Source organism: Mixophyes fleayi, chromosome 4 (genome assembly GCF_038048845.1).
Source record: "Mixophyes fleayi isolate aMixFle1 chromosome 4, aMixFle1.hap1, whole genome shotgun sequence".
Taxonomy (NCBI): Eukaryota; Metazoa; Chordata; class Amphibia; order Anura; family Limnodynastidae; genus Mixophyes; species Mixophyes fleayi.
This window is the reverse complement of record NC_134405.1, coordinates 55,965,324-55,992,106: the sequence shown is the minus strand read 5'-3', so window position 1 is coordinate 55,992,106 and position 26,783 is coordinate 55,965,324. Positions and strand designations below refer to the sequence as shown.

Genomic DNA, 26,783 nt, shown 5'->3' with positions numbered 1-26,783 from the left:
TCTCCCCGTTGGTTCTAATGTCTCTCATCACCTCTTCCTCTGCAATGTAATTCCTCGCGGGCAGGGTCCTCTCTACCTATTGTCCAATGTCTGTCTACTGTCTGACTCCCTCGTACGTCCAGTCACGTCTTTCCTCCCTGTACCCTGGAGCCTAAAACGTTCAACACGCCACTCTTTCTGGACTGCCTACATATGGACTACTTTTTGGTTTGACATCGGATATACATTTTATGTAAATGTTGATTTTGCTTGTATGTTGTACTTTTCTATATTACACAGGACATATTTATACACAGACACCGAACTAACAGAAGACACAAGGCTGAATTTGATGAAAGGCTTTTTATTTTTGTTAGGTATTTTATGTTTTATATATTTTATAAATTTTTCATTATTTTATTATAAAAAACAGACCATATAAATTATTACTTTATATATACATATTTACATCGTTGAATAGTGACACTAGCTCTGTGTCTGCCTCACAAACAGTTCATCTTGAATCAGCTTTTCTGTGATTTCAGCAGCCACAGTCCCCATTTTTATTTTGTGTAATGTCCTCAACAAGACATTAATGTCAAAGAGATTCTCCTGCTGCCATTGTTGCAACATTGTGTAGTGCTGGTTGCTGACATTTGATGGGTTGTCTATTTTAGCAATGACAATCTTGTTAGGAGTCAGTCCCAGGTGTCTCATGAATTTGTCAAACTCTGCAACGGGGACTTTGTCCACGAAGATATCAAATGTCTTCATGATAACTGCAAAGGTGGAGAGAAAAACATGGAGGTGGAGTGAGAAGTATAGAGGGTAAGGTCAGGTCCCAGCCTCATAGAACTGTCAGGATGGGCAGAGAATGTCACTACGTAGGATGTTATCAGTAAATAATGGCCAATTAATTGATCTCTTGTGTGAGCACTTTGTTTATTAATAGATTATTATTATTACAGTTTACACCAAACACATTTAAGTTTAATGAGCATGCAAATGTGAGTGCAATCCTACAAAAAAAAAACCAGATCTGTTCCTTCTGGTCAGAATTATCCGTTTCTGCAATGACTCCTAGACGTGCCCTTATTAGCGGACTCCTGATGCTCCTCCCACTGCTTCCTCCCGCTATAGGCCTAGGTGTCCTCATACCTTTCCTGCTACATATTCTACTATGTAATAACAAATACAGAAACAGAGCGGACACGGCCCTCTTATCCTAAGTCCCATATGTGCAAACAATGTAAATCAGCACCGCTATGATAATATCAGGCAGGCTTGGGGGACATATCTGATTAGTGTCACACAACCTATCCCATATCGTGAGCACCACTTTCCAACAAGGCTTGTCAAATATCATCTAGATACGCTTTCCTATAGTAAATTCACAGTTTTATAGGAGACAAAGAGGAATTAACTAAGGAACACCAGAAGTCTCACGTCACAGAGGGTGGGGATGGGACAACTAAGATCTTGGGTGACCCTGACACCCATTGTGTTTATCTATAAGTCATAGTACTCGATCCCTGAAGCCCCAGATGATTGGGCCTAGGGAGGGGACTGTCCTGCCTAAATCGGGATAGTTGAGTGGTGGGTACAACATATATTATGCCATATTGTACTATTTACTATGCTAGCTACGCGTATTGTGGTATTTGTTTAATGTTAAATTGTGCCTAGGTATTATCTGTTTTTTGTATTTTTATTGTATTTATGGATTATTACTGTGTGCATTTGTTTGTTTGTATTTATATACCCTTGCTATACTGCGCTGCAGACTCTGTGGCGCCTTATAAATAAATGTTGATAATGATGATAAAGTGGTCACCATAGGGATCAGCGATCCCTATGAACATCTGCATCAGCCCAGCTTATTACCTACACTTCCTGCAACACTACTGCAGACACGCTTGCAGACAGGTGTGATTGGGTCATTAGTGGTCGGTGTCACGCATCCACTTACTTTGTTCTCGGGTTTCTGCATTTGTTCCCTCCTCGAAGACCAGTGTGGTGACTGTTGGTAAGAGTTTGGTATCTGTGTCTTCTTCTGAGGACTCATCAGGCGTGCAGGGACACACTTGTAATATCTGTGAACACAAATGAAGGTTTAGAATATAAAGCACAACAAAAGACATTTATGTAATATGCTGCCCAGGAAATGAATGGTGTGAATGAGTCTGAACCTCTTTGAACAACACCCCATGACTCATGTATCATGTGCAGAAAGATAGGTATGTAATCTTACAAAGACACTAACGTTTGCTTTTATGTTAAAATAAAACACAGTTACCCTAAGACTTCTAGATTGTCAGGACCGTGCGTGTAAGCGCCACACATATGTATGTGTTTTATTTTTAAATATAGTATCAGGCAGGGATTGGCTGATTGTGATGGTGAAAAGAACATTGATTACCCTGTAATACCGGTTGTATGAATGTATAGTGCTAACTTTGTGTGCAGAAAAGCTCAGAGTCAACTGCTGCTCCTCACTGACTGAACCTCTATAATCACATCTAAAATGTTCTTGGTAAAGAAGCAATAATTGTACAGAATTTAAATAAAATAATGAGCGTACAGTAAGAAGCTATCGTCGGGTCTGCACTTACCTTTGACCATAGTTTGGAATCTAGAAAAACAAAAGAAAAAAAACCCAGTGAGATTAGACAAACAGATCTCCATTAACCCATCATCTACCAGGCAACATGAAAAGCATGGTTCTATTAACCCCCTCCTGCCATGAGACATGAAGATCATGGCTAAATTAACCCATCATCTACCAGGCGACATGAAAAGCATGGTTCTATTAACCCCTCTCCTGCCATGAGACATGAAGATCATGGCTAAATTAACCCATCATCTACCAGGTGACACGAAAAACATGGCTCTATTAACCCCCTCCTACCATGAGACATGAAGATCATGGCTAAATTAACCCATCATCTACCAGACGACATGAAAAGCATGGTTCCATTAACCATTCATGCTACTTGGAGACATGAAGCACAATCTACCATTATCCCTTAATTTCTTGCTCACAGGCAGATTGCTGCCATCACTTACTTTTAGCAGAAGTCCTTTTCCTCAGAAAACACAAGTAGACCACGACGCAGATGATAACCATAGTACCAAGAACCCCGCAGATGATGGCAACTGAAAGAGACCCACGTGATCAGTAATCCAGAAACAAAGTAGTCAGAAAGAGTGGGGTACAGATATGTGGTTGGGGTGACATACATAGCATAGAGGAAGAGACGTAGACATACTGTAGAGGAGTTGGGCACGGGGGCTGCAGAGTCACACTGTCAGGAGGATACACAGACTTACTTGTGCGGCCACTGGATGGGTCTGTGGGTCCACACTCTGTATCGGATGTTGAATTGCAAGGTGCCTTCATAACTTGATCTGGAGGACAACTACAAGAAAAAGGTGCAGGTTTATTATGATGAGATAGAGCGGGAAAACGGAAATATCTGCTGTATCTACCAATGTTTGATGATCAATATGCATCTGTCCGCTACCTACAGTGGACCTTATTTACTAAGAACACTGGATGCACAGAGAAAGATTGGTCCCGGTCCTCCACCAGTCCGCCTAGGTGGTTCAACGTGCGGAAAAGTCTGAAGAGGCGCACTGTTCAAAAGTGTCATCTTCAGAAGTCCAACCTCCCACCACTTAAAAACCGCCGCTTCCAATCAATATAATGTTTCAGTTTTTTCCTAAGATACTACCAAGTTAAATCTCAGTTACGGCTTAAAATAATCATGAGTGTAAGTGGACATCAGGGGGTAAATGTATCAAGCTGAGAGTTTTCCGGCGGGTTTGAAAAGTGGAGATGTTGCCTATAGCAACCAATCAGATTCTAGCTGTCATTTTGTAGAATGTACTAAATAAATGATAGCTAGAATCTGATTGGTTTTTCAAACCCGCCGGAAAACTCTCAGCTTGATACGTTTACCCCCAGGACTGCCATTATCACATGTGACATTTTTTTTTTAAATGGTACACAAATAATTTTAATATATCAAATTTTCTTTCTTCACCATTCTTTATTTTATTTAGCTAATTTTTAATAACTGATTTATGCAGAAGAAAATTAATTTAGACAATTTTAATGCATATCAATAAAATATTATATGTTAAACATTTTTTTTTCTTAAATACTGGTTATTGGTAACATCATATACAAAAGAATGTAACAGTGCAACAGAAATGCAGCAACGGTAATAAACAGACAGGTGGAGGGCAAGTATCATCATGGAAAGCTTAGTATAGAGTTATCGATGAGCATCCCACATGTGGCACTTTTATGTGTCTGTGTTGGACAAACTGCCCCTAGAATTGCGCTTCTCTGTTGAAGTGGAGGGTGCGAGATACGCTGTATTAAACATATATGGAGAATAAACTTCCAGGAGCTTGTATGAATTTCTGAGAGCTCATTTGTTTCCTACAAACTCCCTCATAATACTTAGAAAATAAAATAATTTATACACTTCAAATGGTGCAAGCATGCAACCAAACCAATTGGAACAGTATTTAAACAAAACACAATGTCCAATAGATTTCCTCAATATTCTTACAAAAACATTGAAAGGTTACATATACATACATATTTATATATATATCTATATCTATATCTAACAAAAAGACAGTTGTCAGCGCTTATCCTTTAAACTGCATATCTGTGTGTGTCTAGCAAAATGAAAATATGAGGTATTAGTTCATATTTTGATCAAAAGATTTAAGCCTGTATCCAAACGTCAAGGGCACCTCATTATATGCAGGTCCTATACTGACCTATATGATATATATATATATATATATATATATATATATATATATATATATATATATATATACACACACATATACACACACATATATCCTCTTTCATTCCCGGCTCCATGTGTGAAGGTACTCACTGGAGCAGGAGATGCTGGTATCACACCTGACTCAATGTATATTTGGAGCATAATGCATGTGATTTATTTGCTATTTTTTAGTGTAGAGGATGAATAGACTATTTGGATCGAAACCTGTGCTCCTTATATTGGTCCCTGCGTCATTAAGGAAAGTAAATTAAAAAAAAAAGGTTTTCGGTACAAACCATGCTACAATGCAAAGGGTGCAAATTAGTTTATTATTTTGCACATAAGTTAAATACTGTCTATTTTTTAATCTAGCACACAAATACTTGATAACTTCATTTTTACACTGAAATTTTAGAGTTTATCTAGGACATGCCCTATCCCAACTATAAATCTGTATGCACATTGTAAATTTACCTCCCCTCCAATGCAACATGGTTTTGTCCAGATCCAAAGTTACTCCGTTTTTATGCTTTGTTCTCCTTAATGACTCAGGCCCATTACGTTTGTGACCGGCTTATATCATTTGGCAAAGTTGTTCTGTTGTAAATTTACTGTAAAATTAGATTTTCTTCTTCAATTAAAATAGATTGAAATAGATACGTCCCTTTCTCACCACGGAAACTACGAAAACCCTTGTTCACTTGCTTGTAATCTCTCGCCTTGACTACTGTAACCTCCTTCTCTCTGGCCTACCTGATTCTTGCCTTGACCCTCTTAAGTCTATCCTCAATGCTGCTGTCTGCCTCATTTTTCTCTCCCGCCGCTCTGTATCTGCAGTCTCCCTCCAACAGTCACTACATTGGCTCCCCATGGCCTACAGAATTAAATTTAAACTCCTCACCCTCACCTTTAAAGGTCTTAGTCGATCTTCCCCTTCCTACATCTCCAATCTCATCTTTACCTACACTCCTACCTGCCCCCTCCGCTTTGCCTCTGACCGCTGCCTCACTACTTCACTGATCACCTCCTCTCACTCTCGTCTTCAGGACTTTGCCCAGGCTGCTCCCCTGCTGTGGAACGATCTTCCACGTTCCATCAGGTTAACATCTACTCTCAAAGGCTTCAAGTGTGCCCTTAAGACTCATTTCTTTATTCAAGTCTATCAGTCCTCCTAACTCCCTTGTCCCGGCTCTCTCCCCTAGTTAGTACCACCCTATTTGTGTCTCCCCCTTCCCTTTAGGATGTAAGCTCTCAGGAGCAGGGCCCTCTTTCCTTGTGTGCTCCTTCTACTATTCCATCACCCTCGGTACCTCTTGGCCTGCTTCCCTAGCCCTGTTTTCTTAAGCTTTGGCCTTCTTCTCGCTGATTTCTGCCATCACTTTCACTATCTGTCCCAGAAATAATCTGATTTGCTTTACCCTGTCATCTGTGTTTGTATATATTTTTGTATCATGTTGTGTCTTGGTTCTGTTTTCTGTATATGTAATGTACGGTGATGCGGACCTTTTGTGGCGCCTTATAAGTCAAAGATAATAATAAATAATAATAGATTACAAAATGCAAATAACTGAAACTATTTAGGACATGACTCAATCTCTTCAAAAACCAAAAGTGGAAGTGGTCATAGGCCACTCCACGGAGCTGGCCACATTAAATTACACTCTCTCCACCCATAACTAGGCCTAACAATGCACCGATTCTGTACCATCCAAGGAACACCAGGACTTTGGAACAGTATAAGATAAGGCAGCTATGAATTCACTATCAGTGACATCACTGACACATGAGACAGGTTCTAGCTCTGTTATGGTGCCATGTACAGTTTGCTGTGCTCAATTAATCTCTAGATACAATCTACAATGTGATTTTTTGTCTGTCACAAAATTCAAATGCAAATTTTATATCTGCTTCATAAAGTAAGTAGACAGGCACCATTATGTGTCTTTGTCTTGCAAAGCCGTTAGTGGGTGAATGGGCAATATGTGGCACACTACGGCGGCACAGGACTTCTGGTAACAGGGGAAGTTATTTGCTATATACGGGGTAGGAGGATACTTTTGAGACGGTGTTGTGAACGACCCCTTTAATCGTATGTAGTGCGCACAAAAGCTGTAGGCATGTGTGAGCTGCTCTGCCGTGCAGTACTAACACAGGCATGTCTAATACACTGACCCCTCACCTTGTGGTACACGCCAGGCAGATCTCACAGGGATGGTCTGGAGGACAGAAGGTCCCTTTCTTGCAACGACAAATGGTGTTCTTAGCGATGGTGCAGGGAGACACTTCTTCCTGATCTGTAGAGACACATGGAAAGGGTTAAGTCACTTCATATTGTATAGCTGTGGTCCTATATCTAGACCAGAAATGGCCCCTGAGGATCAAAACACAACACAATCATTAATAACTGTAAAAGAAAAAATTCTTTTCATTCACCCTATAAAATACATGAAGGTAAAATGCATCACTCCAAACCAAAAATGTAAATTTCACCATCTACAATCATCGCTATGATACACTCTTTAGTGTCCCTGTTAGGTAGTTAGGTGCATTTGTGCCACAAATATGAACTGCCCTTCTGGATGTTTAGCGAATCCACAATTAATCCTTTCTGTGTAAATTGAGATATAAGGACAGTTAGGTACTGACCGTCACGACATCTGGTACATGTCAGGCAGTGATTTATCCCTGTCAGGTGCTCGCTGTATGTCCGCCCGGAATGGCACGTAACACAAGTTCCCATAGTGTCACGGGTGTCACAGTCTTTCGCCACATAATTACCTACAAAGGAAGACAGGTTTTAGAAATCTTATGAGATTTAGAATAAAAGCTTCAGTTGTTTAAAGAGAAGTTAGGTCACTGGGTTGTATGTGGGCCTACAGCGGGAAGGAAGGCCACTGGGTTCTGTGTGGGCCTACAGTGGGAAGGAAGGCCACTGAGTTCTATGTGGGCCTACAGCGGGAAGGAAGGCCACTGAGTTCTATGTGGGCCTACAGCGGGAAGGAAGGCCACTGAGTTCTATGTGGGCCTACAGCGGGAAGGAAGGCCACTGAGTTCTATGTGGGCCTACAGCGGGATGACACTGGAAGACTGATGTAGGCCAGTCGGTTCCTGTGCCTATCAGAAGGAGCTCATATATTCGAGGTCGCATCCATCTGCCCAAATACATGTGCTGCTTTTCACATTATTTTTCTTTATCGTAATCCGAATGGGAAGATCATGTATCTGAAAGTCACGCGGTTTATTATATCCTTCCCTATCCCAGTGAATGGAGCAAAATATATTACTAACTGAGAAGGGAACCATAAAATGAATCTGCACCTACACTCCGGGGTTGACGGATACTGCGGAAAATTTGTGTGGTGGAAATGCTAAAAATGTCACTTCAAAGTCCAACCTTCAATAACTTATACTTTCACTTTTTCTTTTCATACACTGCTCAATTTCCCTTTCATATGATTTCATAGTACTGTAGATAACTAAGGTATCATTAAACAGTAGGATAGAAGTTTGTGTAAAAAAAAAAAAATATATATATATATATATATATATACACACACACACACACACAATATTTCTGCTTTTGTGACTGTAACAGGAATTGAGAAGACTTATTAAACGGCAACAACAAAGCCACTTTCACTAATTCCTTTAAGGTAAATCAAAGTTATATATCAACAAGACTTACTGCATTTCGTTATCAACAGATACAATAGTACAATTAAACTTGCATCACTGCATTCTATACAAACTGGAAAGTGTGTACTAAAAGACATTTATGAAAATGGGTGCACAGATAATTGTGCAAAAAAAAAAAGGTGCTGTAATTCAGAGGATCTCATCGATTCTGTCAGTTTACAAAATGAAAGGTAACATTTGATTGCTTGCTAACCAACCACTGCATCTGATATCATGACTGACCGCCAAAGTATTGTGTGCACAGTGTATGCCTTCCCTGCTTATCTGCATTTATTATGTATGAAATGGAGGGGGACATCATATAAAGAATAAATCAGTGTAATCAAAGGGTAAAATAATAAAGTCTCCCAATAAACAATATTATTATCAGCTCCACCACAAAATGCAGGAATTGAGAAAACATTATGGGCTAGATTTACTAAGCTGCGGGTTTGAAAAAGTGGGGATGTTGCCTATAGCAACCAATCAGATTCTAGCTTTCATTTTGTAGAAAGCACTAAATGAATGACAGCTAGAATCTGATTGGTTGCTATAGGCAACATCCCCACTTTTTCAAACCCGCAGCTTAGTATATCTAGCCCTATGTCTTTGAATTTTAATATAGTTCCATACATAACATTTAGCATATATGCCATGTATAAGTCACTAATAATGTTTGTACCCTTAATTAATGAAATATTCAGTGTATATTCACAGCAGGAGGTCATGAGTGGGGTGAAGTGTTCGAGAGGGAGCTTGATTTGGGTTACTAAATTTAGTCTTACTTGATATTGGGGGTTGCAAAATAACCCGAAACACATTAAGGCTTTAAAATTACCAATATGACCTCCGCTGTCCCTAACCAGACTACTCCTTACTTGGAAGATATGTACTCTTTTTACAGTTTTATAGACAACCTCTTCTCAACATATTGTTAATAAAGAGGTTTAGCAGCACAAACACAGAGAACATGATCCCACTATAAAATTGTGAAATCGGCTAAAACTGGAAATTCCCGCCCTTTTATTCATAAGTCCAAATTCCCCAGAGTTCACATTTCTGCCTTGACAGTAATATGAGTAACTGGAAGAGGGCGGACTTACATGTACAGTGTGGAATGTATGACACTGGCAGTAACCAGCATTTGCTGGGGGATTTTCCATTTTACAGAACACTGTACAGGTGTCATAGGAAACCTTACACAGGTGTACGAGGAGAAATACATGTACAGGTATACGAGGAGAAATACATGTACAGGTGTATGAGGAGGAGGATTACATGTACAGGTGTACGAGGAGAAATACATGTACAGGTGTATGAGGAGGAGGATTACATGTACAGGTGTATGAGGAGGAGGATTACATGTACAGGTGTACGAGGAGAAATACATGTACAGGTGTATGAGGAGGAGAAATACATGTACAGGTGTATGAGGAGGAGGAATATAAGTAAAGGTGTATGAGGAGGAGGATTACATGTACAGGTGTATGAGGAGGAGGATTACATGTACAGGTGTATGAGGAGGAGGATTACATGTACAGGTGTATGAGGAGGAGGAATATAAGTACAGGTGTATGAGGAGGAGGATTACATGTACAGGTGTATGTATAAGGAGGAATATAAGTACAGGTGTATGAGGAGGAGGATTACATGTACAGGTGTATGAGGAGGAGGAATATAAGTACAGGTGTATGAGGAGAAGGATTACATGTACAGGTGTATGTATAAGGAGGAATATAAGTACAGGTGTATGAGGAGGAGGATTACATGTACAGGTGTATGAGGATATATAATCTGTGCATTTATTTAATACGGAGAGATTATTCTGGACATATATTTGAACTAATTAAAGGGACAACAAGCACATTCTGTTTAAACATCCAACATGACCCCTCATCAGTCTACAAAATGCTCTGTTCCCAAACTTCCCACCTAAATAACTAGGTTGCTTACCTGGGCCTAGTTAATTTATCAATGAGAAGGGTGTTCCTTAAAATGTCAATTAATTAATACAGCTAATGGCAATACTGAATTAAATGGCAAGTTCTGGAGCCAGGTGTCAGGTGGAAGGAGACACGTTAGAGGGTGCGTTACATCTCCCCCCCTCCTCTAACTAGTGGAACCAGAAGGGGCCCATACTTGGGTCTTACACTGATGTCTGCAAGGACAACTTATCCCTGGCAACAACTGCGAAATGTCTGAAAATAAACTGTGGACATTAGCTGAAGCAGCCGGGAGTGGCTCCATTGACAACTACCAAATACCTTGCATTCACTTCCACATTCTCTAAGCTGTCAGCCAGGGGTGGGTACTGCTACAAGCATCTGCCAGAAGCGGGAATGTGGTTTATTTTTAAATCGGAACCTTTCCACAACTAGCAGAGCTGCAGGGGCCTTGTACTTCTTTTTATTTTTTATTTAACTAGTGTTTTAATTATCTTTTTTCTATAGATGAAACTTTGCACTACTTTGCTATCTCTGAAGGTGGTTTTAGCTGTATTATGACTAATTACCTGACAGTGATGTCTATAGCTCACAGAACAATAGATATTTCCTGGTTACACCTAGATGCTGTGCAGGGCTCTTGTAGAGGCACAGTGGTCCTGTACACACAGCTAACCCAAATGAATACAATAGACAAATATATATTTCAGAGTTACTCAGCGGACAGTACTTCCCATGTATACAAGCTTGTGGGATTATTACCCACAGGTTTTAGTGAATTAGTGTTCTTGTTGGGAGTACTGAAAGAGATGTCAAAGGAACTTGGCTATATTTAAAAGCATAAGACACACAGGAACAATAAAACTTTTGATATTGGTAAAATAATAAAAGCCAGGTACATATATTGGGGGGGGGGGGGGATTACCTGGAGGACAGCGGAGACAGCGGATATTTCCGTTCATGTAGTACTGATCCTCGTTCCTCAGGGGTACACTCAATATGAGTGGCAGTACCTGCAGAGAAGAGGTCTACATGAGTATAGTGCATCTACTACATCTTTTAATACTTATTCTAGAGCTTCAAGCTGCCACAGACCTGCAGTCTGGGACTGTACCTACCCTCTCCTGGGAGAGCATCACACAACACTAACATTATAGCAGAACAGAAAACTCAAAATCCTTAGTCAAAACAGAATCAGTGTTTTACCCCAGGTGTGGTTCTGTGTATACTACTTGGTCCATGCAGCTAGTACACACCTCCCATTACAGAGCTTCCTGACCTCTATGGTAAACACATCGGCAGATCCAGGCACAACTAATATTGTACATGCAGCAATTTATGTGCTCATGTTCCGAAGAAAACCACAGCATTCTAAAACAACCTGTGACTTGGCTGTAAGGTTAGTGTCATATCCTGCTGCACTTCTTCCTACAGTGATATTACTCCAATTGAAATGAATGGTTTTTGCCTATTGGTTGTCACACAGACTGTATGTTCTACTGACAGCCGGGAAAGAGCCGCGATTAGAGCCAGCTGGAAAACAGCTCAAGCAAAAGTGCACTTCACAGAAGTTTGCGTTATTACATCCTGTACAGGAGTAATTAAACAGCTAAAACATCTGGATACTATGCGGAAATGTATTAGCAATAGTAGTAGTAATATTTCTTTTTGGGGGTACAAGGCTATAGGAGTAAACAATGCTCTGGAAATATTCGTTCTAAGACCCTAATTATTAGTTAAAAGGATTACACAGAATACACAAAGGACATTTGCACAGTAATATATCACACATGCTTTGGAAAAGAATGAATAGAGTTCTAAAAAGGAAAGTATGTTTTTTTTCATAATTGTAACTTGTACCAGGGCTACTAATAACATTTGGAAGACAGTATAAAAGTACTGAAAAGAAGAAAGTACAAAACTATGTTTAATGTTGAAACTCTATAAAGTTACTATTGTCTTCAAAGGAAGAGCATTTCTAACAGAGGTGAGAAAAAACAAGTCCTTACATGCCCTGCTAGCTAGAGGCTCGGGTTACTTTATGTGCTCTATGTACTGAGCACTGGAAATCAGAGTAGAGCATATATGAAAATAACATTTCTGTTTTTTATTCAGATTGAATTTATTTGGAGCGTATTTGAACTTTTCTGGTTCAGAATTGCTTTTATCGATGTGGAACAAATGTCCCAAAACACAATATTAGTATCCGGCAACTCTATTGTGATATAACGTGAGGGTGTGTGCATGGGATCCACAGTGTCGGAGAGGAGAGACAGTTACTATCATCATGATCAGCAGCAGCTATTTATGTAGCACTACTAATTTCGCAGCGCTTTACAGAGAATTCATTCACATCAGTCCCTGCCCCATTGGAGCTTACAATCTAATTCCCTAACACACACACACACACACACACACACACAAAGACAGAGCGAGACTAGGGTCAATTTGAAAGCAGCCAATTAACCTACCAGTATGTTTTTGGAATGTGGGAGGAAACCAGAGCACCCGTAGGAAACCCACGCAAACACAGGGAGAACATACAAACTCCACACAGATAAGGCCATGGTTGGGAATCAAACTCATGACCCCAGTGCTGTGAGGCAGAAGTGCTAAGCACTACGCCATCGTACTATGCAGAGTACTTGCAGAGCATTCCGTTTCTTACAGTTCTCATAAATCCGCAATAGTGTGGAAGAGGGTCAGCTGGATAATATGAACATGCAGAGTAACTTTCATTGTCCTGAGGTTCTCCGCTCTGACACCATGAGAGAAGGGGGTGAACTTAGCAGCACATTCTGTAAGATATTGTGGTTCCCGACAGTTCTCTCAAAACCTCCTGTTCTACATGACAGCTCCGGAATACTTGTGATAACCTACCAGTCCCGTATACATGCACCCAATGTAATAAAACCATTGAATTGCATTAAACTCCAAGGTTAAATGCTAAAATACACCTCCAGAGAGGTGTATCTTCTTCAGTCCCTTTGAAAAATACAGTGATTGCTGCTTTATATAGCATTTGTTTTTAAACATGCATTTTTAATGTTTACACATGTTTATATTACATTTCTTATTTTCTATAATAAATTGGCATTGATTCACAGTGATTCACGACTATAATTACTTTTTAGAGATTATTATTTTTATTATTATGAATTATTTTTATTATTATTATTATAGCAAACATCCGTGCTTGTTATAATATTAATAATAGTTTCAAACTGACTTACGGCTAAGGTCAGTTTGACATTTTTTTTTTTTTATTTTTTTTTTCCTGTTTGTGTATTGTAACGTTGTAGGCCATTATATAACATTCTTTACATGTGAACAAGTTGGCATGCCTCTGCTCTTTACAAAAAAAAAGTAAATAATCATTAAAAGAATTTAAACTGTAGTACACAACAGCCTCCAATACAACTTTCAGCAACACCTCACAGCCAGCCATGGGTGTCTATACACATTGTGCAATCTACACGGACATAGAGCCTTGCCCCAGCATTGGAGCTTGTCCTACCTTTAATAAATATTTTGATATTTTGCAGAGGTATGAACAAACACTGAATTATATACAGTGCAAAGTATACAAGAAGAGATACAATGGAACTATCGAAAAAATAAAAACAGATACTGAGAATTGTGGGACACAAGAAGTTGTACTATGTAGCTATCATCATCATCATCATCATCATTTATTTATATAGCGCCACTAATTCCGCAGCGCTGTACAGAGAACTCATTCACATCAGTCCCTGCCCCATTGGAGCTTACAGTCTAAATTCCCTAATATAGACACACACTCACACAGACACAGACAGACAAAGACAGGGAGACAGACAGCCAGAGACTAGGGTCAATTTTTGATAGCAGCCAATTAACCTAGCAATATGTTTTTGGAGTGTGGGAGGAAACCGGAGCACCCGGAGGAAACCCACGCAAACACAGGGAGAACATACAAACTCCACACAGATAAGGCCATGGTTGGGAATCGAACTCATGACCCCAGTGCTGTGAGGCAGGAGAGATAACCACTAGGCCACTGTGCGGCCACTAGCTATGCAAACAGATAATTGGCCAAACTGAAGTTGTTCATTCAAACAGAATAATAACAGATACTGAGACTTGTATACAACAAACAAATCAAGATTATGCAATAACAAGAGATACTAAGAACTGCATCCAGCACACACAGACTTGGGCAAGCTATTCACGTCACCACAGCATCCATCTCAGTTGTCTGTTTCACACTAGGAACACACTGATAAAGTGACTTTACTGCTTCACTGCATGTTATTATCTACATCGTACATACTGCATTAAACCTGTTGTCTTCCACTTTAGAGAGGACCAAGATGATGTCATTTCCTGTACCTCAAAACATAGCAGGCAAAGTACATTTCTACCGAAGCCTAGAAGACACCAGCTCCAAAGTCCAAAGAGAAGTGGGGCCGAAATAAGGAGGGAGGGAGAGAAGGGAGGGGGGGGGGGGGGAGAGGAAAAAGAGGGGAAAAATAGAGTAAGAAAGAAAAAGGAAAGGGGAGTAGAGTGAGAACGTAGCGAATGCAAAAATAAAAGGAGGAATAGAGTGAAAAAGAAAAATGGAGGGGTGGATATAAAAATACCACACTGATCATGCTTTTAATATCTCATATTTTTTATGGTTTATTATTGAACGCAATACAATACGTATTACTCATTGATACTGCTTGTACAAGTTGAGCAACATACACAAAAAGGAGGGGGTAGAGGAAGAGGAAAGTGATGGCCGCAGAGGAGACAGAGTAAGAGAGATGGGGAGTAGGATGGAGGGAATTCAGGCTCATATGTTTGTATAACATAAAACCTGTATTATATACACTCATAGGGCTTCAATCACAAGTGAGGTTTTATCCAAAAACAATTATCTGGATCACCTCCATGTGTGGCCATCGCTGGACACACATGTGGATCATGACAAGTTGGTCATGTACCCTTCACCTCAGGAGGAGTCTGGGTGTCACTTCCTCTGGGAGGTGTCCCTCTAATTCCTAATGCCGTGTCGGACAGTACAGGAAACGGTAGGTTTTAGTTCCTGGAATTTTTTCCCTGGAAAAGACATAGCAGTGAGCAGATTTCCGCTTTTCTTCAGCTCAGGGTGACTTTGGGAGCAGGAAAAGGTAATACATCTGGGAATGTCCTGTCAGTCACATGGGATGGGGGGGTGGTTGGATGGGGGGGGGGGGGGGGGTAACCCTTTTAATCCCACTGCCATACCTAATGTTTATAGGCCAGGAAATTGGAAGTAAATTTTCTCGTGGGACCTCAATAGAGCAATTCAACATGAAGCGTACAGAACAAGATAACTAATACTGTACTTAGCCTATATGTATATGGAATAAGATCAGATCATCATCATTTATATAGCGCCACTAATTCCGCAGCGCTGTACAGAGAACTCACTCACATCAGTCCCTGCCCCAGTGGATCTTACAGTCTAAATTCCCGAACACAGACACACCCACAGACTAGGGTCAATTTGACAGCAGCTAATTAACCTACCAGAGTGTGGGAGGAAACCGGAGCACCCGGAGTAAACACACGCAAACACGGGGAGAACATACAAACTCCACACAGATCAGGTCAGGAGTCTGGAATCAAACTCATGACCCCAGTGTTGTGAGGCAGAAGTGCTAACCACTAAGCCACCATGCTGCCTGGATACTGTGCTGAGAGGATTATATCCTGCATAAAAGTACAGGTGGTACTGTGCAGATGACCAATAAATAAATATATTTAAGCATAGAAAACAGCGGATGTTCGCAAAAAAAATAATTCAAAAACTTTTTTTAAACTGTGATCGTGTCTGTCAAGTGGCGTCACACTGGGTCTATATGATGCAATACCCACCTAACTGCTTTCCTCCAGCTCGTCAGACCTCTATGTGTGGCTAAAATTGATACTTAGATTTTATTACATTTGTTATTCAGTTTCTCCAACCAGAGCATATCCCTAAACTAGGGCTGATAGGTAAATGACAACCATAAGAAATACAGAATTGTAGCAGCAGATTAACAGGGATGTAAGCCAGAAGTATAGATCTCCAATGCATACATTCAGACTTCAAATAAAAGAATTAAAGGCATTCAAATGACACGAAATCAAAAGAAATGCATCCAAGTCACACCAAGTTGTATATTGTTTATTTACTTTACAATATATATGTTTATATAGGTATAGTTTATATACGTTTCATTTGATCTTTTTAGGTAAATATTGATCGTCTTTTTGTTCTCTGATTTATCATCATTTGTGTTTCCTACCGACTATAAATGACTACTTTACTAACACATATGTACTAGTATAGGTGAAACTCACCTGGAGGAGGAGGAAGAAGGTGAGGAGGAAGCGGGGTGCCATAGCTCGCCAGGCCAGACCGAAAGTCATATCCCAAAGGGTGGCCCCTGTTGGGACCATGGTGGTGCAACGCACGGGGATAAACTCCGTGTAGTATTGCTCTTCCAGGCGCGTTTAAAGTGGTGTAAGGAGCGCGCACGAAGCTGTATAGAGAACGCGTCTAATAGAGAACGGGCATAAACGCGTCTTGTATAGAGAACGGGCATAAACTCCCAGGCGAGTAGTCAGTGAGCATCCAGGTCAGAAACTTTCTTCGAAGGGTGTAAAGATTGGTCCGCCTATTATATGTAACGGGACGTCACCATGTTATCTCCTCCCCACAGCCAGTGACAATATGATAGCTGGTGTTCTGAGGATGAGTCACACCCGAGGAGGTTTGGCTTCTGGACACCATGTACAGAATAATATACTCGTGAAATATACATTGACGTTTGCATGCAGCTTAAATGTGTAGTTTGTCTGTCATTTAGTGGAATATTGACAATATGCTGGGTCAGTTATTAGTTGCCTCTTTTGTTCAGTCAGTGCAATTGTTGATGTGAATTGTAAAGGGCAACATGGATTGTGGATCATTATTACTTTTCTGCCACATAATGAGACAAAGTAGATGTTTTGCCATAATAGAAGGAGTAGTGATCTTCAAGCTGTTCTGTCAAGGGCTGAGAAGGTTTTACATGGTACAAGGGACATATATATCATTAGACACAGAACTTTATTAAGACTTTGGGGGCCAGGGCAATTAAGACAGGGAGCCCCTATTGTCTACAGTTAAGAGCATAGTGCTATCATTCAGAGAGAGAGAGAATCAATAACCCAATTTTGAGTCACATGGTTTTAAATATGCTACACTATTAGGCCCCTTGACCTAAATTAATAATAGTGCCCCTTAATGATATACTTACCTCAGTGCTTCTCTCTTCTTTTCCCACACTGTATGCAGAGGCTCCCGGCTCCCTTAAGCGTCGTGGACGTGACCCAATAATGCTGCAATGCCAGGAGCTGGACAGACCCTGCCACACGGTAGACCCCAGGGGGTAAATGTATGAAGCTCCGGGTTCTTCAACACCCGCGAGTTCGGCGTCTTCAGCGCTTAAATTTAAAGCGGCGCTGCCTTGTAAAGGGAAACTTCCCTTTACAAGGCAGCGCAGCTTTAAATTTAAGCGCTGAAGACGCCGAACTCGCGGGTGTTGAAGAACCCGGAGCTTCATACATTTACCCCCAGGTCTGGGGAACCCCTATGCCCTCCCCCCTTAATTTGGCTCTGATTAGACTTAGTGGGGATTGACAGTACTGCACTCTTGTTACACCTGAAGGACAACATACCTGGGAACAATTTAGAGCGACAGTCCCAATTTCCAGGTGCAGAAAGGGTTACTCCCCTTTCTGTAACATTTACATGAAGGCATTTAGTTGTGTAGATGTGTATAATGCTAATATGTTTATTATAATGTATATATTGTGACTGTGAACCTCATTTATAGTCGGACGCAAAGTCCGTTTAAGAAGTGTAGAAGTGGGAGTGTGCTGCAGCTTGGAAGGGTATTACGGGTGGCAAGCAACCCAAGTTGCGTCCCACTCTTAATACTCTATCGAGCTGCGTGTGTTGCGCCTGCGACTCACTGCGACTAGGATGTATTTACATGGTCACGCCTTCACAAATCCGTGTTCCTCCCATTCTCTCGTAGTGAGTTGCAAGCTGTCGCAAGTGGTAATTGCGTCCAAGATGCAGGCGGATTTGGTGCTTTCTGCACATGAGTGATAGTGTTTTTTTGTTGGATGCGCCTAAAACGGACTTTGCGTCCGACTCTAAATGAGATCCTGTATGTGCAAAATGCACTGCTCAGGTAAGGGGGGAACATAGTGTTATGTAAGGGGTTGCCGCAGAGAAAGATTATCCAGCAGGCAACCTAGTCGCCTACTTAAGTTGGCACTTTTTTTTTTTCACAAACTGATTGGCGGGAAGTGGCATAAAAATCTTGCTTAGAGGTCTTAATCAGGCTCTGGGTTACCAGACCTGCCATTTTTAAATCATTTTTATAGTGAGATTGTTGGAAAAGTATAGTGATTCCAAAGGGGCACTGCAGCTATATTGGCAAAATGATATGTAGAGTACATGCAACAGTAAGAGAAATAGCATGGTGTGTAAATGCCAGACATAATGAGATATATAATTAATATACATGGTTTTGTGGGAATAGACATAGGGTCTGATACAAAGTGTGATTGGAGAAAGCATGTGTAAAATGAGAGTATATATTTGGACCATGCAGTGTCGCACTCAGATAAGGAAACTCACTCGGTAAGATACGCCGGGTACACGTCATGTACCAATGTGCGTATTGTGCGGGTGGATGCAGAGTGGAAACAATACGTATGGCTTTGCATGACCCCTATATGCATCATACGTATGTACCCTGTAAATCTCAAGCATGATCAGTATGTAAATGCATTTACAGCCCAATTAACCATCATTAGAGATTAATCACTACTCCTAAGTAGCAGTTGACTGTTTGTAACCTAATAACACACAGCACCAGCAGTTCTCTCATATTCTATTGATGGTCCTGATTCATTAAGGTAAGGAAATCAAAAATAGCAGTAACTTTGCACCTTGGCAAAACCATGTTGCATTGGAGGGGGAAGTAAATTTAAAATATGATGGTCGATTTATAGTTGGGGTAGGGCATGTCCTAGATCAACTTTAAATTTCAGTGTAAAAATAAATCAGTATTTGTGTGCTACATGAAAAAAACAGACAGTATTTAAACATGTGTGCAAAATAATAAACTAATTTGCACCCCTTGCATTGTAACATGGTTTGTCCAGGAGAACGGAGCTGAAGATATGGGCCCTGTTGAATTCTGCTGTAGACACTGCAGGGTACATCCAATACCTATGTGGAATTTAAATTCACAAAAGTATGCACAGAAAATAGAAAATTAAATGAATGTCACCTGTTAATAATATAGGGCCTCATTCATTAAGGAACTTAGGTAAGAATTTGAGTGAAGCTGGGTACACACTATAGGGTTTTTTTTTGGAGCTAACAGAGGAACAGATTTATTCACCTAACGCATACGCATGCGCCTGTCCGGACTCAGACGCGGCCGCTGCTTGTTCGGCACTCAGGCACACCACTGCAGTCGCTGTGAGTATTCACTATAAAGAGACATTGGGAGAAGAGACGCTGATTCAGCCCTCACAGGGTAAGTCCGCATTACAGCCTGAGGATTGGATTCTAATTTAGCCAATGTACTACTATTTCTAGAGTGTCCACACTCTAATGGTGTCAAGCCCACTACCTTCGTGTCCTCAGCATTAGTTTCCACATAGGCCAGAGTGGTGCGTCCACTGTTGCTTTTACGCCATAGAAAGTTATGCAGAACACAATAGGCCATCACTACTTTGTCAACTTAGTCCAAATGCAGGTTTATGGCAGAATGAAAAACTCGGAACCTGTTACTTAGAATCTCAAAGGCATTTTCAACTACACGCCGAGCGCGTGACAGTCTGTAATTAAAGATACGCCTTTCAATGCTCAGATTTCTTTGTGGGTACGGTTTTAATACATTGTTGTGCAATGCAAAGGTGTCATCTGCCACAAACACAAAGTTTAGTCCATATTTTGTGCTACTCCGTGACGGAAGGTTTAGGGCATTGTTTTGTAGTTTGTTATGGAAGGTAGTATGCTCCAATGCACCTCCATCTGAGACATTTTTTCCAATCTCCACAAATAAGAATTCATGGTTCGCATCCACTTTGGCCATTAAAATAATGCTAAAAAAATTCTTTATAATTGAAGCAGAAAGATCCACTGTTTGATGATGACATAATTCTGACCTGTTTGCCATCAATGACACCACCACAATTTGGAAAATTTCATAGTATCTCAAAGTCTTCGGCTATCACTTTCCAGTCTTCCTCTGTCGATGGAAACTGAAACATAAAGACGTGTAAATAGTTTACATTTGAACATGCAATTGTATACTCTCATTATTTTTAATTTACTATTTTTCAGCCTACTCTCCTGTCTGAAGGCCTCTTGCTGGATGCTGCAGGCCAGGAAGCTACAACAAGTAATAACACTGCACGTGAAAGTCATCTAACTGCTGACAGCCAGGACGTGACCCAAGCTGGTACACTAGCAAACAACATTCAGAAGCGAAAGAGACGTAGAATAAGGGAACTAAAAGAAAGTGATGCACTAACAGAAAAATATGCTTAAAATAACACTTTGATGACAAAAGAAAGGAACAGGACACATTTGATTTCCTGGGAGCAACAATAGCTAGCAAAATGAGAAGTAGTAGCAAGCGCATACAAGATGATATGAAGCGACCTCATGTGTAGGGCGACCGCTGAAGATTTGTGGCCGGACCCAGTTTTTTCCCCATCTAACCGCAGACACAAACAAACATACACATTTCACACAGCACAGTTGCAGCATGCTATCATGGACGGACAAAGCGTAATGTTTCAACCGTGTATGACATCCACACCAATAGCATCAGGAAGGATGCCACATTACGCTAGGGACACAAGCGAAATTTGGAATCTGGAATGGACACAAGCGAAATTTTGCACTACCAACAATTATAAACTGCTGCTCTGGTACAAATAATTATTGCATTGCACTTTACAAGTTAAATGTATTGTTTATATTATTTCTCCTTATTTCTGCAGGTACAGAACCTTCAGTGTTCTTGCCAGAGCAAGCAGGAAAAGCGCAGTTGCTTTTTCTTCTTCTACTGTAGCCATTGTAGGTTAAAAAATAGGAATGAATGAAGAGACAATGTTGCCTTCTCTTTTTATGCGGTTTTGGGTGTTAACTATAGTGAAAGCTCTGCCCCTTTATGCTAATGTCTTTGGTATATCGTTACATGCCCCACAAATGTTGCCTCAGTGTGAACAAAATTAAAATCATTGCTCACGACAACATGGCTGTAAAAAGTCGCTAACAGGACGGCCGCTCTTCCCTTTATCGTCTAAAACAAGGCTAGTGTGTATGCAGTCCATGGACCAAGCGATCGGACCATAGATTGGATGTAAAATCGAGCGGCATCAAAGTTGGTGGAAAATTCTGCAGTGTGTACCTAGCTTGAGTTTTCTTAAGTTTTCTGGACAAAACCATGTTACACTGCAAGGGGTGCAAATTAGTTTTCTGTTTTGCACATAAGTTCAATGCTGACTGTTTTTTCATTTAACACACAAATACTTGGTAGCTTATTTGTACACTGAAATTTAAAGTTGATATTTGTCTGCTACATGAAAAAACAGCCAGTATTTAACTTTTGTGCAATACAATAAACTAATTTGCAACACTTGCATTGTAACATGGTTTTGTCCAGAAAACTTAAGAAAGAAAACTTACTCAAATTCTTGCCTAAGTTTCTTAATGAATCAGGCACATATGCTTAAAAAGTTTTTGGTTTTTTTTAAAAAATGTTTTTATTTTATATTCCCCTCTCCCCAGAAAATACATTTATTAGGATGTTCTTAATGTCTACTGAGCATAAAATACATTTTTACAGTTGCTCCTGACTGCAAACACATGTACATATGAGACTGTCATCACTACTGATCAGGACTTAGACTAGTCCTGTAGCTGGAGCAAGAGATACGGCAGAAAAACTAGTAACTTTGCCGTGCTTAGAGCTTGACTCGGACATGGCTGCTCTCCTTCCCGGACCCTGTCATTCCCTGAAATCATTGGCTGTAGTAAGTGTCCTCTGCGTTTGGAGACAGAGCGGACATGGCTGCTCGCCTTCCCGGACCCTGTCATTCCCTGAAATCATTGGCTGTAGTAAGTGTCCTCTGCGTTTGGAGACAGAGCGGACATGGCTGCTCTCCTTCCCGGACCCTGTCATTCCCTGAAATCATTGGCTGTAGTAAGTGTCCTCTGCGTTTGGAGACAGAGCGGACAGGGCTGAACTCCTTCCCGGACCCTGTCATTCCCTGAAATCATTGGCTGTAGTAAGTGTCCTCTGCGTTTGGAGACAGAGCGGACAGGGCTGAACTCCTTCCCGGACCCTGTCATTCCCTGAAATCATTGGCTGTAGTAAGTGTAAGGGCTGCGTTTTCTGGTGAATGTCCCGGTTCTGAATTTGCAAATGATACGCTCAAAATTGGCTTTAATTAATCAGGCCCCCCATGTGCACTCTCTTATCTTACTAGGTTTTGTGTACATATTAACCCTTTATTAAATAGATGCATAACCTACTGTCACTGCAACATTTAAACCTTATTATTCCCTTTTTCTACACTAAATCACACTATTATTAGAAAATAAACCAGACTGATATAAATTAAAAAATATATATTGTTTATTATTTAGTATGAATGAAATACAAAAATATAGTTAGTGCCATAACTGGATGAACATTTGTTTGTGACTGCAACATTCTTCAGGTATACCTGGGGCAGGTCCATATCCTGTTGGATGGAGTTCAGGTATGCAGCACGGTGGCTTATGGTTAACACTTCTGACTCACAGCACTGTGTGGTGTTGTTTGTTTTCTGTGGGGTTGCTATGGTTTTCTCCCACACTCAAAAAACACAGTAGTAGGTTAATTGGCTGCTATTAAATTGACTCTCTTAGGCTGGGTACACTCAAGAGGTTTTTCATCCGATCTTCGTGCCAATCAACTGACATGCAGACCGTTTGATCATGCAGTGTGTATACACTCATGCTCATGCTCTCTATAGAGTTTACAGAATCATGCTCTTTTCAGCCGATGCTAGCAATGAATGTCACAGTGCATAAATATAAAGAGTGCAGTAGAAGCAATAATTCATTTGTTCGTTCTGAGACAGAATGTTTAGTTTCAGAGTCCCAGAAGCTAACGAAATTCGTTAGGACATGTGGATAGTTATAACAAGGCGGTTTTATTCAGTGTGATAATAATGAATGAATGAATGAATATTGTGCTGTCATTCTCCGGACTAGAGGACCAGATGAAAAGCACAGATCTGAAGGTAAATAGTGTCAGTGTATATGGATGAATCGCCAGACTGATCGGACCCTCAGTCGTAGGTACAATAGTTTCAGATAGCAGGTCGGTTAGAAAAAAATTTCAGTGTGTACCTAACTTACGCCTGTGTGTATGTTAGGGAATTTAGACTTTAAGCTCCAATAGGGCACGGACTGAATTGAGTTCTCTGTACAGCGCTGTGGAATTAGTGGTGCTATATAAATAGCTGATGATGATAATCTTGACTTAAGCTGGGTACACACTACAAGTTTCTCACCTGATTATTGTGCCAATCACACGATAACTAGCGAGTTGTGGGCCCCGGTGCAGGAGGGAACAATGCCCACAGCTCACTAGTTCCAACACTCTGCCTCTAATATTATCTACATTGGCCTCCTGTGCACCGTACCAATGGTAGTTCTGCCACTGGCTCCCACGATCAGGTTCTATCATGCCAAAGTACATTGTATCATTTCATTTTATAAACGGACTCAAAAATCTCTCTAAACAATGGAATGATGTCCTTCCAATTCTGCAGTGTGTATGCCCTTATGACCAGCAGAGATATGATCTTTTCAGCAGATGGTTATGACAGATGAAGAGCACAGATCTCACCATCATTATTTATTTATATAGCGCCACTTATTCCACAGTGCTGTAGCTTACAGTCTAAATTCCCTAATATAGACACACACTCACAGACAGACAGATAGAGACTAGGGTCAATTTTTGATAGCAGCCAATTAACCTACCAGTATTTTTTTGGAATGTGGGAGGAAACCGGAGCACCTGGAGGAAACCCATGCAAACACGGGGAGAACATACAAACTCCACACAGATAAGGCCATGGTCGGGAATTGAACTCATGACCCCAGTGCTGTGAGGCAGAAGTGCTAACCACTTAACCACCGTGCTGCCCATAGATCTGAAGGTAAAACATGTATAGTGTGTACACAGGAATCGGCATGCTGCTCAGGACTTTCAGTCGTTGGTAAAATCGGTAACGATATGGCATCGGGAGACATTTTCGGTAGTGTATACCCAGCCTTAGGCTAATTTTCGCCATTCAGAGTAACATTCCACAGAGCCATGGAAAGAGAAAAATAACACATATAATTATCCTTTTATGTAAACAGTTGTCAGCAAATATCCATACATTACATACATTACATACATTACATACACATAATTGTGCATCTTTTGATTCTGTTACATTTTTGCTGTTGGGGTATTTTATTGGGCCAAGCTAAGAGAAAAATAATAGTGACTGTTACATTCTGCATTTGTAATTAATAAGCTTATGACCTACAACAACTAATCTTATACACAGCAGAATGCACCAGGTAACGAGTGAACGCACACAGGGCCTGAGTCATTAAGGAGATTAAAGCAAATAAAAAGAAAAGAAAAAGAGTAACTTTGCACCTTGGCAAAACCATGCTGCATTGGAGGGGGAGGTAGATTTAAAATGTGGGGACAGATTTATAGTTGGGGTAGAGCATGTCCTAGATCAACTTTAAATTTCAGTGGAAATATAAAGCTATCAATTATTTGTATACTGCATGAAAAACAGTCAGTATTTAACTAGTAGGCAAAATAATAAACTCATTTGCACCCCTTGCATTGTAACACATCCATGTTACAATTCAAGGGGTGCAAATGAGTTTATTATTTTGCCTACTAGTTAAATACTGACTGTTTTTCATGCAGCACACAAATGCTTGATCAAATTAGACCTTTTTTGCCTTGCTCTCCTTAATGACTCGGGCCCACAGAGCTTAAACTATATCACACATAGAAACACCATCATAGCATAATCAGAACGAACCAAAATTTTACAGATACATTACCATACTTACCAACTTTTCACTCTTTGCCATACTTGCCAACATTGGCAAGTGTTCTCCTGGGAAGTCTTGGTGGCAGGTGGGTGTGTGGTGACGGGCCTCGATGAATCACATCATTAGCCCCATCCCCAAAACGAGCATCATTATTTTGGGCCAATAAAATCAGGGGGCGGGGCCACTATGTGGTGTGCACAACGTGACTAAACTCTTAACTCTCTTCTGAATCCTTCTGCCCCAAATCCTCCAACTAACATCTGTGCACAGGATCTTGCTTTCTATTTCAAGGACAAAATTGATAAGATCAGGCTTGAAATGGTATCTCCCTTGACAAGCAATCTGCTCAATTCCTTTGTAGCACCCTCTGACACTCTCTCTTCATTTGATCCCACAAATGAAGAGGAGGTTTCTACTCTCTTCTCATCTTCCTACTCTACCTCTTGTCCTCTTGATCCCATTCCCTCACAAATTGGTATGTCCCTGTCTCCTGTGCTCATTCCCCCTCTAACTAAAATCTGTAATCTATCTCTTTCTACTGATATTTTTCCATCTATATTCAAGCATGCAGTGATTACTCCCATTTTAAAAAAACAGAATTCTGACCCTAACTCTCTCATAAATTACCGCCCCATCTCCCAGCTCCCATGCCCCTCCAAGCTTCTCGAGAGAATTGCCTACACTCGCCTCACACACTTTCTTACAGCAAACACCTATTGGATCCTCTTCAGTCAGGCTTTCGCTCTCAACACTCCACAGAGACTGCGCTGACCAAAGTTGTCAATGATTTGATCACAGAAAAAAATAATAACCAATACTCTCTTCTAATTCTCCTGGAACTCTCTGCTGCATTTGACATTGTTGACCACTCTCTCCTCATACAAACGCTACAATCCCTAGGTCTTGAAGGCACTGTCCTATCCTGGTTCTCATCCTACCTATCTAATCGCTCTTTCAGTGTTAATTTCTCTGGATCCACCTCTGCTCCGCTTCCTTTATCAGCTGGAGTTCCACAAGGCTCAGTCCTAGGTCCTCTGCTATGCTCTATCTACACCACTTCTCTTGGAAAACTAATAAGCTCCTTTGGATTTCAGTATCATCTCTATGCGGATTTATCTATCCTCTCCTGATCTTTCACCATCTGTGTTGTCTCACGTTACTGACTGT

At 40.6% G+C, this 26,783-nt stretch overlaps 1 protein-coding gene across 1 annotated transcript; it reads right to left on the bottom strand.

The window, feature by feature from the left end:
* Nucleotides 1-327: 327 nt before the first annotated feature.
* On the bottom strand, nt 328-17,000 carry LOC142151446 (tumor necrosis factor receptor superfamily member 10B-like). Its single transcript, XM_075207092.1, has 9 exons — nt 16,766-17,000; nt 11,337-11,424; nt 7,440-7,571; nt 6,973-7,087; nt 3,310-3,398; nt 3,046-3,135; nt 2,592-2,611; nt 1,949-2,072; nt 328-758 (listed from the first exon to the last, which is right to left on the bottom strand). Exons 1-9 carry the CDS (start codon nt 16,862-16,864, stop codon nt 466-468), a joined length of 1,050 nt encoding a protein of 349 aa, XP_075063193.1. The 5' UTR covers nt 16,865-17,000; the 3' UTR covers nt 328-465.
* Nucleotides 17,001-26,783: the final 9,783 nt, after the last annotated feature.

Coding starts and splice junctions, on each gene's coding strand:
- LOC142151446 (XM_075207092.1), bottom strand. CDS start 16,864: ATGGTCCCAACAGGGGCCACCCTTTGGGATATGACTTTCGGTCTGGCC. Junction 2,612..3,045: donor GAAAAGGACTTCTGCTAAAA/GTAAGTGATGGC, acceptor TTGTTTTTCTAG/ATTCCAAACTATGGTCAAAG. Junction 759..1,948: donor TGCAGAAACCCGAGAACAAA/GTAAGTGGATGC, acceptor CCACCTTTGCAG/TTATCATGAAGACATTTGAT.